This window comes from Leptonychotes weddellii, chromosome 6 (assembly GCF_054177405.1).
Source record: "Leptonychotes weddellii isolate Sample4059 chromosome 6, ASM5417740v2, whole genome shotgun sequence".
Lineage (NCBI taxonomy): Eukaryota > Metazoa > Chordata > Mammalia > Carnivora > Phocidae > Leptonychotes > Leptonychotes weddellii.
This window is the reverse complement of record NC_138374.1, coordinates 8,493,959-8,511,052: the sequence shown is the minus strand read 5'-3', so window position 1 is coordinate 8,511,052 and position 17,094 is coordinate 8,493,959. Positions and strand designations below refer to the sequence as shown.

Sequence of the window (17,094 nt, the reverse complement as noted above, 5' to 3'; positions counted from 1 at the left end):
CAGCATGAAATGATTACCGGAAGCAGCCCTCAAAGATGACAGGACCCATTAAAAATACCTTCGGGGGGCGCCTGGGTGGCTCAGTTGTTAAGCGTCTGCCTTCGGCTCAGGTCATGATCCCGGGGTCCTGGGATCGAGCCCCGCATCTGGCTCCCTGCTCAGCGGGGAGCCTGCTTCTCCCTCTCCCTGCCGCTCCCCCTGCTTGTGCTCTCTCCCTCTCTCTCTGTCAAATAAATGAATAAAATCTTAAAAAAAAAAAACAAAAACCTTTGGGCCTCTGCAGTGTGAGGCAGCACATGCCTTAGCAAGAGGCCTCTTCTCTTGGAGGTAAAGGTGTTGGGCCACATGGTGTAAATGGCATCACCCTTCCCAGCCCCCCGGCTGCGTGTGGCCACAGCCGAAGCCGGACATGGATCCCCCTCCAAGCCCACCACCCTTTGAGGCTTAGCATTGAAAGCAGATGAGTGAAATTTTGAAAACAACGTTCAGGAAGATGTTCGCTCAAGGCACAGGAGATGATATTGATGACAAGAAGAGGGTTTGTTTTTCTTCACATCTTTTCCAGGCCTTTTTTTTTTTTTTTAAAGATTTTATTCGTTTATTTGAGAGAGAGAGCATGAGTGGGTCGGGGGGGAGGGGCAGAGGGAGAGGGAGAAGCAGAGCGGCCCAGCGTGGGGCTCGATCCCAGGACCCTGGGCTCATGACCTGAGCCGAAGGCAGACACTTAACCGACTGAGCCCCCCAGGTGCCCCTGGGCCATTTTGTAAATTATACATGAGAACCCCAAATGGCTACGACTGGCAGTTTCAGGCCATGTGCTGAAGGAACACCTCCCGGCATCACCAGGGATTGAAGCTCCTGTGTAGAGTGCGGGTCTCCTGTAACCACACGCTACGATGCATACATTCCTCAGGGCGGGGGGTCAGATAATCCCCAACTGTTGTACTGTCATCTGCTGCCTCTGAAGGGCGGGATGGGGGGCACCGGGCAGTGGGAAGGGAGACCCCATCGGCAGGTGGGAAAGAAGGCAGATAAGTGAGCTCGGTGACCTGAAACTCACCCTGATCAGCTGCCAGGGGACCAGCTAAGGTTCCAGGCGGGATGCTTGATCGAGCCGCGCTGGTCACCAGAGCTGGGCGGGGACCCAGGGCCTCAGTCCCTGGAAATATCTCTGTGGTGGCTCTTAGCCTGTTTGGTGCATCCTGGCTGCTCTATGCCATTGCGGGTGTGCTGAAGGGTTTCCGTTAAATAATTTAGGGTTAAATAATGCCTTGGTGCTAATAATGATAACCTTGGAGAAGGAGGCAACGGATACACTGTTCTCTTCTCAACTTAAAACAGTCTTTAATAGGACAATAAAATAATAGTCCCGAGGTCCTACATCTGGACAGTGAGAGATCTGGAGGTGGCTCTAGAAATCGCCTTGTCCTTCACCATCCCTACCTTACCTCTCCTTCAAAAGATGAGGAAGACAGGAAGTCTTCATAAACAAATACCTGTACGTCCTAAGAAAGGATGCCCATTCCAGTCCCACACGCTAAACTGCAGCCCAGTCGTGTGGGGTTGGCGTCAGTCTCTGCTCTTCCCGGGTGACGCACAAATCAGGGCGGAGGCCTGAGGGACGAATGCACAAAACCGTCTTCGAACCCCTGGGCAGGCCAAGCCCGCTGGAAGGAGGCATTGGCTTCACCAGGGAGATTCAGAGACTCCTGAAGAGTTGTCCACGTGTTTTCAGTGCTTGAGTCCATACAGCCGCACTCGTATGACCCCGCACACTTGCCAGTTTGGGGACGGTCTTCCTGAGATGTGTCATCTTAAAGCTCATATTACGGAATCATTGTTTAAGCGGCATGCAGAAATAGAGGTGCTTTAAAGCAGAACGGCTATTTCCATGTTATGTTTAAAAGAATGCAGGCATTAGGGATTGCCACGTACGCTCTTGTAGAGCTGCTTTCTGAGTGGGTCACTTGTGACCTCTTGGTTTCCTGCTCAAGTAGGAAAGAACCATCTGGTGGCTGTGGGTGTGGCTTCCTTGAGGATTTTGTTTCTGGTTTTGTTCACCACCGCATCCACCGTGCCCAGCACGTCGGGCGTGCTCGGAATCCATTCCCTAGACAGGGACTTCCGCTGAGGGGCAGAGCTGGGTGTCCTCAAGGAACCCCCCGCCCGGGGACCTGAGGGACCCAGGACTTCTTGTCTCCAGTGAGAGCCTCTCAAGTTTCCCTTCCAGTCAATTTGAAATAGGTCATTTCTCTACCTAATTGGACTCTCATAATCTTTGCATCTGAAAATCTTATTTGTACCAGCCCTGTGGGCACTGGCAGGATTTTCGGGAAGTGGTCCAGGTGACTTGCAAAGCCTCTCAACAAGCCCAGTGCAGGAACGATGTATGTTCTTCCCTTGCCTCGGGGTAAGGCCGGGGGTTCTTGGAGAGGGACCACGGTGGGGCCAGTTCCGAATGTCGTCAGGATGTGGGAACATTCTCCATGTTGCATGTGAGACACAGAGAAAAGCAACACTCAAAATAGACTTCTGAAAACTTGGTGCCTAGCGCTCAGATCCGTTCCTGCTCAGACTTAATTCCCTTGGACTCTCAGGCGCCCAAATGGCAAGAGCCCCTTTGCCGCAAGTGGTTTGCGAGTGGTCTGAAGATGGCTGAGCTGCCCTCCCCTTCCAGCCGAATCCAAAACCTCGAGTCGTGGCTAGGCTCAGAGTTTAGAGTCTGGTTCCAGACCCCACCCTGCCTGGCCCAAACCTTTCCTTTTTTTTTTAAATTTTTTTTTTCTGGCACTAACTCTCCTTTTGTTTCTTTTGCAGAGTTGGATTACAGAAACTCCTATGAAATTGAATATATGGAGAAAATTGGCTCCTCCTTACCTGTAAGTCCTGCCTCAGACCAGCAGGGGACCTTCTTTCCCTCCTGTCTTGTGAAAATGCAGGAACCGGCCTCCTCCTGAGCTCGAGTCCCAGATCCAGGGTCCTCTGTGCCCGCAGCGCCCTGGGTGCACAGTAGGGGCGAACTGGGACTGGGGGTTGGAGGTTTGTATTCGGTCCACTTCACATGGCATTTTAAGTGAGCAAAGAGAATGCAGTTAGGCTTCCTGCATCATTACTTCCCCAGACTGAGAAAGAACTAGTCAGAGATTTCCTTAAAAAGGTGTAGCAGTGGTTTGGTGGTTTTTAAGGTGCACTATTACCTGTTTCCTTCAAATTAATTGCTTTATGTAACTGAAGATCGGCTCTTCTGGCAAGAAGTCTCTCTCCCCCACACCCGCCATCCCTTTCGCATTTAAGTGGCTGCGACGGGTAGCTGTCCGCCCTGGTGTCCTGTCTACTGCCTGAAGGGCACTTGGTTCCGAGCATGGCCTCTTGTGCAGTGCCTTTGTCCAGTGGTGCTGTCAGAGGCCCCGGGGCCCCGAGGCCCCGGAAGGGCTTGCTGTGATACTGTTGGCCCGGACATACTGCTTGTATCTTTATCTTTCTTTGCATCATTCGTAGATGCTGGGCTTGTGGCTTCTGACCCGCAGTTAGCAGCCCATGCTGGAGGTGCTCACCACACTGGGCCATCATGCTCGTCCCCCCACCCGCCATCTGACTGTGGGCACCGCCTAGGCTGGGGGCTTGCCCACCCCTGTGTTTGTCCCCAGTGGCCGCATGGTTGCCCATCCAGAGGGGTGGCCAGTAGATGCTGGTGGACTGAACAGCATGTAGCACCCCGACACCATTACGATCCCTCTCCCCTCGACACTGTTCCCAGCAGCACACGCTCACAACTTCCCTCCACCAACCTCTTCCCTGCCCTTTTCCTCTCCTCTCCACTGGCCAGCACTGGCTTGCTCCTCCCTTCTGGGTGGCTCGAGGAGAATGGAGGCTTTTCCCTGATGAGTTATTTGTTCTGTTGAAAAGAGCTCTGGTTTTCATTTCTATCACGTGTTCAGGCCCCCTGTAGCCGAGCTGACTTGTGCCTTTGATCCCTGCAGCAGGACGATGACGCCCCGAAGAAGCAGGCCCTGTACCTTATGTTTGACACTTCTCAGGAGAGCCCGGTCAAGTCTCCCCCGGTCCGGACGTCAGAGTCCCCGACGCCGTGTTCAGGGTACGGCTTCCATGAGGAGAGTGTTTCGGGTCGGGCTCTGAGCCCCGTGGCACTGCTATCCCGGCGTGGTTTCGTTTGCATTGATGTATTCAGGGAGCCCACATCCGGGTCTCTGAGGATCCCCACAGACATACAAGCGGGGTGGGGGTGTTACCGGTAAGGCTGCCCTTTGTCCGGTTAACAGCCGAATGCGTGAGCCCCTTCGATCACCCCCCGCCGGTGCACACACAACTTTGTCTCGGGGAGGCAGCGTGCCGCGGCATTCAGACCTGGAGTCCCACTCCCACCCCTTACTGGCTGTGTGACCTGATGCAGCCTACCTGACCCTCCTGTGCTGCCGTCTCCTCGTGGGAAAAATGAGGGTAGTCATAAAACGGACCCTGTAGGAATTTCATGAGGATTAAATGAGGCTCTCAGTCTTCCAGGCACCCCCCAACTGTGCAGTGGGCCTGGGGGTGCCTGCCCTCCAAAGCCACCGGGAGGATGAAACGGAGAGGCTGTAAGGCAAGCGAAGTGCTGGGTAGACGTTCACGGTTAACGTGGCTGTGAATCAGCACTAGTGAGGGTCCTCCTCTGAGCCGTGTGGTGCTGGATGGGGTAAGGGAGGGGCCCCACTCTGGGGCTGGGACCCTCCCATCCCCTCACCTGCCCCTTTCTCTGAGTAGGAGGGAAAGCTCTTGCTTTGATTTCCCGAACTGACTTCCGAATCCACCCAGGGTATTGAGAATGATGGTGGTGATGTTGCAGCAATAGTCATGGTGACAGGGACCGTGTCAGGTGCCTCACATGCGGGCAGTATCTCCCTTGACCTTCACCGAGCACTGTCTCATCTCCTGTCCTACGGAAAAAGAAGCTGAGATGCAGGACACAGTCACTTCCCCCCGGGTGCACGCCGAGGGATGGACAGTCTGCTTAACTCCAGCTTGTGCCCGTAGCCGATAGCTTCTGTGCTCCTGACCCTCCCTTGTCAGCAGGCCCTGGGCTGGGGCTGGACCACCCTCTCCCTCAGGCTGTCCAGCCTTCAGGCTCCCTGGCCACCCAACACCCGGCCCAGTTTCCCTCTGGGAACGCAGCTCTGGAAGTGCAGGATCCCTTGGGATGGTGATTGCGTCGGGGCATCCTGGTCAATTTCAGTGGGATTTCCAGCGAGACGAGTAAAGGTGCTCTTTGCTTCCTCAGGTCGAGTTTTGAGGAAACTGAAGCCCTTGTAAACGCTGGGGCAAAGATCCAGCATCCTGTCACACGAGGACTGGCTCCCAACCAAGAGCCACATTTGCAGGTGCCAGAGAAATCCTCCCAGAAGGAGCTGGAGGTCATGACCTTGGGCACTGCTTCAGACGCGATTGAAATTGTGAGTGGGGTTGGAGGAGCCCAAGATTACTGGGGCTGAGGCCTGGGCCAGCTGGGTCCCATCACCTAAGGGTCCAGCCCTTCAGAGCAATCTCACCCAGCCCCTGGCGTGGGGCCCCGCCCAGTGCCTGGACCACAGAAGCCAGCCTCGGAGACCCCACACCCTAGCCATGAGAGAAAAGCTCTTCATCTTCACCAGTGTGGTTTGGAGTTCTTACCTCACTGCGTTATTTGCCTTCGGGGTTCTTGATTTTCCACTTCAGTCCCTTGGGGCTGCACTGTTGCTTTGGAGGTGACATCAGTCTGTACCCTGCTTCTCCATACTCTAGGTCAGGGGGCAGAGAATGGTAGGGCAGGGGACACTCCTTTTGGGAAACACTTGGTTTTCCTGGGCGTTGGTGATGAGAAGTCCCTCCTGTTTACAGACCTATTTACATCCCTCCCCTCCCAACCCCTCTGGAGCCTTGCAGAGCAGATAGACCCCCTGAACATCTAAAATGGGCCATCCTTCTAGGTGAATTTTTATTTTTCTCTCTTTTACCTCCTTCCCAGCAGTCCCCAAGAGGGTTTGAAGCCATTGACTTAGTTACTTTTAGTGGTACTTTTGTTGTTCTATATTAGTAGACCATTTATTTCTCATGCATCAGATATTTATTGAGCACCTACTCTGTGGCAGTTAGATATTGGGAAAATATTAGTAAGCAAGAAGAAAGTAGATGTGACTCAGTCTATCAAATACACACTATGGAAGAACTCGTGCATGACCCAACTTCTATAGAGTTGGCTTCTGACCTTGGAGTCTTCCCAGTCTACCCGGAAACACTTTTTCATTTGAAATCGTCTTTCTGTTATTTAGAAAATGACCTTTATCAAAACCTTTGACACATATACTTAGAGGTGTTTTCTTGATGAGTTATATTATGTTTGGAAAACCCATCAACTGCCTTGTCTCCCCCACTGAGCTTTTCAAATACATAAGTAAATGGTAACTTTGCTCCCACCGATTGGTTAGGGAGTGGGGGTGGCGTGGGGGTGGGCGGGCACCTAAGGTTGTGCTTCCGGGGGTGGGGGGGTGGGAGGGTGGGGAGCCTGTCAAGCTCAAGATGCCCATTGTCAGCAGGTGGGAATTAGGATGAAAAGGAAAGTAGTGGCACCTAACTAATACTCTCTTTAGCCTTAAGTCAGAAATGTCCAGCATGTAGGTGTGTGGTCCTTGCTCGGAATCGATGTCACTCTGTGTCTCCTCTATTTTTCCTCTGTGTCCTCCTCTGCCGGCCTTCAGACAGCTCCTGAGGGCTCCTTTGCCTCTGCTGACGCCCTTCTCAGCAGGCTAGCTCATCCAGCCTCTCTCTGTGGTGCGCTTGACTATCTGGAACCCGACTTAGCAGAAAAGAACCCCCCAGTATTTGCCCAGAAACTTCAGGTTTGTAGCCCACGTGTGACCTTTTGGGAGTTTGTGAAAACCTCAGTAGAGAATGAACTCCGAACCCCAAATGCAGTGAGGCAGGATCTAACGAGGTATTGCTGGAAATGCTCCAAATGAAATCTCTTTCCCCTCAAAGACTGATGTATGGGTGTTCTTGATCCAAGATGCCAAAATGATATAAATTGTGTGATTACATATAGCACAAACCATTTGTATTTCAAATGGGAAATTGGACCCAAACAGTCATTTTTCAGAAGTTTTGATAACCCCAAAAGCAGTTTCTGTGATTTAGTCACAGAACCAAGGGTATTAGATCACCATCGAGTCAAGCTGTTTATATATATGGGAGGGGAGGCTATCTCAGACTCCCACTGAGATAACATCTGGACTCGGTCTCACATCTGGAACCAAAACAATTAGCTACTCTGTGCCTTAAACTTGACAACTTAATTTGATACCCTCTAGACTAAGACCTTCAGAGCAAACCTGGAGAGATTGTTCAGTCATTTGAGAAGGCAAACCATTCATGGAAACTGTTGACCATCTTGACTTAATTAAAGAAACAAAAAGGAAAAAAATCGAAGGACACAGTGCAGTAAAAATTTTGATCCCATTGTAAAATTCATCTCATATTTGACCACACGATCCTTCCCGACAGACATTCCAAAGGGCAATTACAAAAAAATTGAAAGAAAGAAAGAAAAGAAATTAAACACTTATTTCATGATCTGCTGAGGTGTTAACTGTGCAAGAAAGCCAGAGCGTGTGTTTTTCCTGAGTACCTGTCATGACACATTCACGTGGCACATTCATTTCTTGGATGTGGGACACATTGACATCCTGTCTTGATGCATTTCCCCTGCGATTTGCTCATCCCCCCACCCCTCGGACAGGAGGAGTTAGAGTTTGCCGTCATGCGGATAGAAGCCCTGAAGCTAGCCAGGCAGATTGCCCTGGCTTCCCGTAGCCACCAGGACACCAAGGTACGGGCTTGCTGCTGCCGTGCGCTGCTTCTTGAGAATGTGGTGTGGTCCAGAAGTTCCTTTGCTAACCACTGGCTAAGCAGGCAATGTCAGGGTCCTACAAAGTAGCATCAAAGTTTCTGAAAAGCTAAAAGCATAACTCTCACATAAATAGACGCTGAGCACATGTCTAAGATCTGCTTACCTCGGTAATGAAGGGAACAGCAGGGTGGTAAAGCAGGTTGAATGGAGGAAAATGGGAGAACCCGATACAAAGTCAGTGGAACAAAGAGGGCCAGAGTTTTATTGTAATCTTACTGCAAAGTTCAATGTAAAACTGGTTAATACTGGCTAAACAAGACAATGGACTGTAACCTTGGAGGCTTTTTGTTTGTTTGTGTTCTGCAAAAACCATTTGCTTCTCTACTGAACAAAAATCATTTGCAACTTTTCTGTTTTCTACTAGTGGATATCTAACTGTACTGAGCCCGGGCCGTAATCAATAGTAAATAGTGAAACTGAGACCTTCCTGAAACCTCAGACAGGCCCTTAGGCCAGAGTCAATAGAAATACGGAAAAGCAACCCTTTTCTGTAAAGGGCAGATGGTACATATTTTAGGCTTAGTGGGCCATCTGGTCTCTGCCGCGGCTACTCTGCTTTGCCATTGTAGCTCAAAGCAGCCGCAGACAATGTGTAGATGAACGGGTGTGGCCATGTTCCAGTAAAACCCTCTTTACCAAAGAGGACGTTGGGCCATTTGGCCCATCCGCCATCGTTGGCCAAGCCCCGCTCTAGAGTAGAGTAAGATACTGACAGAGCATGCAGAAATCTTTTTGCCTGGCTTCTAAGTTTGGAGTAATTTTTCTTAACAATTTGAATGGGTTGCCGAAGGTGTGCAAAACTGTGGCCCCTCTGAGGATCAGGCCGCCCCTCCAGGCTGATGGGGAGCTGTGGTCTCTGAGGGGCCGCTTCATTCCCACCCCCATGCCGCACCCTGCGTTGGGCAGCCCAGCACGCTCTGTGGCCTTGAACGTGTTGGTGAGCCTCTGCGGGCCTCCGTTTCTCTAGCTGTGAGATGAGGCAGGTTGCTGTAAGGGCTGCAGATGATGTGTGGAGGACTGCGTCATGCCTGGCACACAGTAGGTGTGCAGTAAAGGACAGTGGCTCTGGGTAGCTAAGCTTCACTCTTGCCATTGTTACCGGATCGGACACTCACAGCATCTCTACTATAGGGGCGGTGGGGGGGGTCCAGGTCCCATTTTACAGATGGGGAAGTGGAGTCATGGAACAGATCCGAGGTCTGAGGGTGATTTACTGACCCAGCGGGAACTAGGACTCCAGTCTCCAAATGGGAGCCCCTTGCCTGTCCCATCTCAAGGAATAGCTTACTTGGTACGGGATCAGGAATTCATGGGCTGCTCCTGCCCATGTGGTTTCCCTGGAAAATGTCCACAAGGTTGGGGGGGGCCTCCCTCCCAGAGACATCTCTCAGTGAAAGAAGGTGGTCACACTGTGGGTGTCCAGACTGGGAATGCTGGGACCCAGGGCAGGGACAAGAACATTAATACACATTGCTGACGTCCTTGTTCTCGCTGTCAACCCATGAGCTTGGGTTTAGTTTCCATGAGAAAGATTTTTAGAAAGCATCAGTGAGGATTTGTTTCCCCATTAGATTTATTTCTTGATATCTCTGGGGAGTGGCTTAAGGACAGAATGAATGGCTTCAGGTCTGGCCACCGTAACTACAGTATATTCCTGTCCAGAAGTTTGAGGCAGGATTGAGCATGTTCTAGTAAGGGTTCAGATTGAGTGTGGAATGTTCTGGAGTGCCTGGTGCCCCCCTGCCTCCTTCCTCTGGGGACGCATCAGAGAGGACAGTCGGCAAATATTGGCTGGCCATTGACTTCCTGTAAATGATAGCCTGTTCTCAGACCCCGTGTCCCGCTTTTGATGTAGAAAATATTGACACGTGAATCCACTGTGTGTGGGTTGGAGAGACGGGCCCAGCCACCTCCTTATGTATTTCAGAAGGATCTGCTAGAAGAAACGTTGGTGGGGGTAGAACTGTCTGAGAGGGTAAGGAGCATTTTTCTCTGCCATGGTAACTTGTACCACTTTTTAGTTTCCTGTGGGTTTCTTGCTCACATAGACGCTTGATCGCCCCTCCCTGCATTGGAAATTGCTGATGTAGACAAAGAGAAACAGCAGCTGTGTATCCAATTTGCTCTTTTTTCTGCCCATAAATTTCAGCTGCAGGTGACATTAGCCCAGTCTTTTTGGCAGCATGGTCTTAAACTGTTGCTAACACAAAAATGAAATCACTTGGAATGAAAAGAAATCACTTGGAGGGCTGAAAGCAACATGAAATATGGCGGCGGTGGTTTCTGGTCGCTCCTTGAGCAGCTTCACTTGACATTCCCCTGTAGACTGAAAGCCAGCTGAGCGGACCGTCGAAGGACCGCAGTGGGGTTTCCTGTCTCATTAGTCAGAAAATGTTAGCAACTAACTCCGTGGGGCTGGGGTATTGAGCTGGAGCTCCTTACTGTGTCTTCCACACACTTCTGGCTCAGGTGAATTCGGTTGTGTCCTCCTGGGGTTCATCTGACCAGGGTGGCCGGCTGTATGGTACAACGGCCCCGAATGTAACCAGGATGGATGGAACTGCAATGTCCTTTCTCTGTGGCTTTGCAAGGGGTACAGGCTGTGTGGGGGATGGATTTAATCCGTGTATATAACAGATACTGGTGGCGATCCCTAAAGCCATTGGCCTTTCTGGATGAGGGGACCCAGATATAAAGAATGAAGGATGTGTCTGGGTCATGTGGGAACAGGGATCATACAAATGGCAAGCTTCAGGACCAGAGGAAGTCCTAGAAGCAGGCCCTTTGGGAGGGAAAGGGTGCTAATCTGTCTTCTTCTCCAGGAGTCCTGGCCGATAAAGGCAGACCTGGATTTTAGGGAGGGCGGGAGAAGGAGTTAGGTCTGGGACAACCTGAATTGGTGAGTGGCCTGACAGCAGGAGCTCCTTCCCTAGTGCTGTGTCCAGAAACCACCCACCAGCCCCGGCATTTCACAACATGATGCCTGAAAGCTGCAAGAACAGGTCTGAAGAGCAGGGACAGAGGCCTGGCGCCTGGGTTTAAGCTTCTGTTTGCCGGTTTGGGGAATTGGCGGTCATTGCTCACAGCCTGTGATGAGAAGGATGGAGGCCACGTCTTGACTCAGCGGGAAGGAGTGGCCAGTCAGGTGGCTGGTGGCGCCTCCTGTGGGCGTGAATAGGGCACATACTGAGTGTCTTCCACCTATCTGTCATCCTGAGCTGCTGTCAAGTTTGGATGCGGCAGCTCCCCAAGGAGAGGCCCCTCTCCTGCCCCACCTGGCGCCATGTAGCCTGGATACCCCCCAAGGGCCCAGCCTGGTCCACTCTCCATGACCATGGCCCAGCTTGCTGTGGTTCCACCTTGGTTCCAGGTGTCAGCTTCCCCTGAGGCCTAGCAACAGGGAACCAGGCATGAGGAGGACTGTGAGCCTGGGTAAGTGTTAAGACTGCAAGGCCAGAAGGGCCCCAGGCATGCGGTCTGCAGGTCTGAGGGTGGCGGCACCCTCGGGGTCCCCTGAGGGACCCAGATGTGAGTGAGTGGATTGAGGGTTTGGAAGTTGGTTCCAAAGGCTCGTGCTCTTTCCGAGTTGTGGCCATTTCACATTTTAATTCGTGATTCTCTTGGCTTTTGGGCTCCCCTAAAGCAGCCAATGGGGCCTTATGCAGGAGAAGCAAAGCTTAATCTAAGCCTGATGTTAAAATATCAGTGAGAAACAAACCTATCTCTGTTAGAAATGATTCTCGGGCGCCTGGGTGGCTCAGTTGGTTGAGCGGCTGCCTTCGGCTCGGGTCATGATCCTGGAGTCCCTGGATCGAGTCCCGCATCGGGCTCCCTGCTCGGCGGGGGGTCTGCTTCTCCCTCTGACCCTCCCCCCTCTCATGTGCTCTCTCTCTCTCATTCTCTCTGTCTCAAATAGATAGATAAAATCTTTAAAAAAAAAAAAAAAAAAGAAATGATTCTCTGTTGTAAGAGAAAACCAGGGTGTGTACCTTGAATTTCATTAACATGCAGATACTCCAGGCAGAATTCAAATGGATTCTGAAGTCATCTGTTCCTTTATTGAAAACACCAGGTGGCTGGGGTGAAAGGTGATCATGAGTCACTGTATGTGGTGGTTAACCATTGTGTTTACTTAGAAAGCTCATTAATGTATTTATTTTCCCTTCCCTTCCTTGTTGTACAAAGGACTTAGGCAGCTTTAAGATCATCAGTTCCTGCATTGGTCAGATTTTGTTTCTGCCCAGCATGATAAAGTTAGATGTAGTTCATTTCCCCTCGCACTTCAGAGAGCTGGCTTGTTTGGAGTCAGAACTGAATCTCATTCTGGGAAACCTTTTGGCCAAATCCCTTAAATCTTCCATTTTTTTTTCATCTTCCAAAGGCCCACGATTCGTTAGATGGTGTCTAGTGTTCTTTCCATTTTGAAACTTTATTCTAATTTTTTTTCAAAGGACACATTATTTTACTTAAAAAGTGACAGGAACAGTTTTGTTGGTTTTTTTTTTTTCCAATCGTCTTCAGAATCTTTTGTCTATGAATTTCCTCCACAAAGACAAATAGAGTCTTATTGTCTGGGTATAATTTTCTTTTTAAAAAAAAATTTTTACAAGATTTATTTACTTATTTGTTTGAGAGAGAGACAGAGAGCGAGCAGGGGGAGGGGCAGAGGAGAGGGAGAGCGCGTCCTAAGCAGACTCCCCGCTGAGCGCGGAGCCCAAGGAGGCAGGACTCCATCTCATGATCCTGAGATCATGACCTGAGTCGCAAACAAGACCTCTGGGTATAATTTTCTATTTACTTCCTGAGAAGTTTCCCATATGACAAGTAGAGCCTTGAAAACATTTCAGACAGCAGAGATGAACCCATGCACGGGAGAGGCTCCACACCCTGGTCTGGTGGCATGCTTTCTTCTGAGAGGTCAGCCTGCCTGCTTCTGTGCGTTGGTCAAATGTCCTGTAATGGAGGCTGCTTTAGGACCTGAGGATGGAAAGATCATGGCATCCCATTTGACAGGAGAGTGTGTCTCCAGGGCCTTCAGTGTGCTCCCTCCCCTCTCTGACCCGAGTAATCATTCGGGTCCCCCTGCGCAGGGAGCCCAAATACGCAAGGCCGGGCAGGGCCAGTGAAACCCAAGCCCTTTTTTAGGACAACCAAAACCATGTCATTCACCATGCACGTGTACAGCTAACTGGGCCTAACTGTGTCATCTCCAGTCCTATCCATTAAATTTCTGCCTGAGTTTTCTAAGTCATTGCAAGTTCATGTTCTCTGACCCAGTAGTGGGGTGAGGTTGCCTGTTCTTGCGATGGAAGAGAGAGTACCTTCAGGGGCGCCCCCTCGCCCTCATTGTTGGGTCTTTAATCTTGTCTGCTTCCACTTCCAAGACCAGTCCTCCCTGTTCTTTCCCCAGATCTCTCTTTCTCCTCCACCTGGGTGCTGTGTTCACTGCTCACTTCTAATCCATTTCCCCAGGAAGCTGCAGTCACACTCTGACTGGCAGAGCACCATTACTCCACATCGAATTGGACTCTAGGAATCAGGTTTGCCTTGGCAGCCATGCCAGCACCAGGAGGTTAATGCATAGGACTGAGAGTGTGCTTGGTTTGGAGTCTCTTGCAGTAGAATTAGACCGCTGGCCCCTGCTGTGCTGGTTGATGATGCTCCTAACATGGCATTTCAAGTGTGATGGAAATGGCTGAGCTCTTTGTGCAAAGGGAGAAAGAGTAACCGCGGTCCTCTCCTCTCTCCCTTCCAGGAGGCTAGTGGCTGTCCTGGACAGTCAGACCAGTGTCTGTTGTGGGCGGGGGTGGGGAATCCCACCACTTGTTGAGGGTCTTACCAACAAATGCGGATACTGTCATTGATCCAGATTTCAATTTTGCCGTTGACACAGCAAACTTAAGGCAACGTAGCTGCAAAGTAACTCCTCCCTTGAGGCATCCAGAAACTAGCTTTTGTAGGTGACGTTGGTTGATAGGTTCAGTAGGCCTTAAGCTTTGTATGAGCATATCCTTTCAAACAGAGCTAAACACATGCCCACCCCCCTCCAAATTGAAATGCAGACAGTCTTACAAAAATGATCAGATTTGCAGTTATTCAAAACTAGGCACATGCAGATTAGAATTCAGCATCGTTCACCATCAGGCTTTTATTTTGGAAGTGGAGCCTGCTGGAAAATGGCTTTGGTTCTTAAGCACTATGCCTAAATGCCTCTGCGTGTGATAAATGGCAGTGATAAGCAAGCACCAGACATGCTTGACTCCCGAAGTGGGGAGCTGGGGAGGCCTCTGCTATTAAGCTCCTTTGTCTGCCAGTGCTGGTGCCAAATGATCGATTTCCATAGATTGTGTCTGGCCTTTCCCCACTCATCAGCCCAAGCATTTTCTCATACTTCTGATGTTCTTTGTTTCAAAACCATACAACTGACCGATTCACGAGAGGCTGAATGCAAATCCTCTTTGTCATAGGAGTCGTATTAACTTTATTTATTTTTTTAATTAAAAACCATTCCACAGAGAGAGGCTGCTCACCCAACAGATGTCTCCATCTCCAAAACAGCCTTGTACTCCCGCATCGGGACCTCCGAGGTGGAGAAGCCCGCAGGCCTTCTGTTCCAGCAGCCTGACCTGGACTCCGCACTCCGGATTGCTAGAGCAGAGGTATATGGCGTGGGTGTGGCTCAGGGGAGGCCGGCTCTGGTTTCCCTGGGAAAGCTCCAGTTTCTGCCACATGTAAATAAATACACACACACACACACGATCCACAAGGCCAGCATCTTTGGACACGGTCTTTGTCCTGCAACCACTGTGGGCAAAGACGGGTAGCAAACCATCTTTGATCTTCCTAGACACCATTGTTTTAATGAGCCTCTGTGGCCTTGTTTGATTTATAACAGAAAGCATATGCTTTTAGTTGCTCCCTGGTGGGGCATTGTGGGAGTCTGATATCTGGTTTATTTCTGTCTCATGCTCCGGAAAATTCTCTCAATACAATTATTGTTTGGTGTAGGAAGTTTTAATTCAATGTCTCCTTATCTCGGGTCTGTGAATTGCTCAGATCTGAATTCAGTCCTCTGGGGCTCACCGCTTTCTTCTCCCTGATGCCAGATCATAACCAAGGAGAGAGAAGTCTCGGAGTGGAAGGACAAATACGAAGAAAGCAGGCGAGAAGTGATGGAAATGAGGTCAGTCGTGATGCTTCCTGGTATCTGGGGAGATGCTTACCTGTGGTCTCATAACAGCTGGTGCGGTCTATGAACGGGGTCTTCCCAAGGCTTAACTGTTCTTCATGAGACAAGGTTTATATTTTCACAGACGTATTTTTAGTAATGTTACTGTTATTAAAATATCATGCATCTGAGCTAAATACTGCAAACAAACAAATACATTTGCAATGAAACACAAATCTCCTTCCCACTCAGCCTCCAATTCCAGTCCCCTCAGGTAGCTGCTATCCACCGTTTCTGGTGTATCCTTCCAAGAATTTTCCGTTTCTGATTGCAAATGTGTGAGTGAGTCCCTATACAGACTCCTTTTTTCTTCCAAAGTGGAGAGTGGAAATGTACATTATTCTACACTTTTTTTTTAACTTAGCACATCTTTTTTTTTTTTTTTTTAAGATTTCTTTACTTAGAGAGAGAGAGCGAGAGAGAGCACAATTGGGAGGGGCAAAGGGAGAGGGAGAGAGAATCTCCAGCGGACTCCCCACTGAGTGTGGAGCCCGACTCGGGGCTTGATCTCACGATTCTGAGATTACCACCTGAGCCGAAACCAAGAGTTGGACGCTCAACTGACTGCGCCACCCAGGCACCCTTAACTTAGCAAATTTTGGACAGATTTTTATACAACTTGACCTCATTGTGTAACATTTAATAAATAGTCCTTGTACAGTTCTAATGTTATGAACTTTAGCAGTCTCCACGGATAAACAGGTTATCTCCAGAATTTTGTCTGAATGGTTTATTTCCATTTGCTGCATCTGTAACAGAAGTATAGTAACCACCACATGGTTACCATGTGCCATGTGCTGTGCTTCCAGCTGGAGACGCTCAGTCTCTGTTTCTCCCCCACAGCCCTCAAGCAGGGATCATCAGTCCCATCTGACAGTGGAAGGTGACTTGCCCAAGGTCCTGGAGCTTCTAGTTAGAAGAATGTGCATTTGAATCTACTTTCCTGATTCCAAAGCCCAAACTCTTTCCATGGTGCCCAGGGGCCTCCCTCCCTCATCCCGTCTGACGCACCTTTCGGCCCTTTATTTTCCTTCATGATTCATCATCATCTTAGAAGCTAAGAAACCATCTCTGGGGCTAGAACTTACACTTGGGTTGTGATCTTAAAAACTGTATTGCAGGGGCGCCTGGGTGGCTCAGTTGGTTGGGCGACTGCTTTCGGCTCAGGTCATGATCTTGGAGTCCCGGGATCGAGTCCCGCGTCGGGCTCCCTGCTCGGCGGGGAGCCTGCTTCTCCCTCTGACCCTCCCCCCTCTCATGTGCTCTCTCTCTCTCATTCTCTCTGTCTCAAATAAATAAAATCTTTGAAAAAAAAAAAAAAACTGTATTGCAGGTGGCGTTTTTAAAGAAACTTTGGCCCAAACGTTTGCTCTGGCCATCCCAGGGTCTGGCTGCTGCCACCACCAAGTCTGAGAACGGCTCCTGGGGGCACAGTGCATTTTCTCCACACACCTGCCTTTCTGCAGCCGAGCTGAACTGACACGTGGGTTTTCCAGTTGCAAGGGAAGATAGGAGTTAGAGCGCGACCATTTTCACAAGACGGAAGATCTGGTGCGATGCAGAAAATCTCTGATAGTCTTGCTTCATTTTTAAGTCTCAAAGTGTGAAAGTAGGGAATAGATGAATTTTTAAAAATTGGTTGAAGAATTAGTACATTTACAGCGCACTTAACTGCAATGGCAGCTGCTGGTTAATTATCAGAATCGGCTGCCTTCGTGGCTACCATTTTAGGTGGTGAGCGAATGATTTAGGTAATCCTATCCCCTGCTTTCTAGGTCAAATAGTATCTTCCTGAAAATTCTCCTTAGTTCCTTCTTCCTCCTGATGTTTTTTGTGACCACTTCTGGAGGTGATTCCCAGTGTGCTGTTCACATTGACACTGAGGCCCTGTGGTGGCATCGTTTGAAAATCTCTTTCTTTGGTCTCTCTC

The 17,094-nt window shown here is 49.9% G+C and overlaps 1 protein-coding gene across 10 annotated transcripts in view; it reads left to right on the top strand.

The window, feature by feature from the left end:
• Positions 1-17,094, top strand: part of TACC2 (transforming acidic coiled-coil containing protein 2) — a 186,046-nt gene that overhangs the window by 156,256 nt on the left and 12,696 nt on the right. For 6 of the 10 annotated variants that reach the window (XM_081823349.1, XM_081823355.1, XM_081823347.1 and 3 more), the window contains 7 exons: positions 2,818-2,879; positions 3,981-4,096; positions 5,276-5,447; positions 6,729-6,869; positions 7,766-7,855; positions 14,452-14,595; positions 15,043-15,119. In XM_081823349.1, the coding sequence (XP_081679475.1) occupies positions 2,818-2,879; positions 3,981-4,096; positions 5,276-5,447; positions 6,729-6,869; positions 7,766-7,855; positions 14,452-14,595; positions 15,043-15,119 (802 nt within the window). The remainder of the gene's footprint in view (positions 1-2,817; positions 2,880-3,980; positions 4,097-5,275; positions 5,448-6,728; positions 6,870-7,765; positions 7,856-14,451; positions 14,596-15,042; positions 15,120-17,094) is intronic. The other 4 variants (XM_081823351.1, XM_081823356.1, XM_081823353.1 and 1 more) reach the window with 2 other exon arrangements.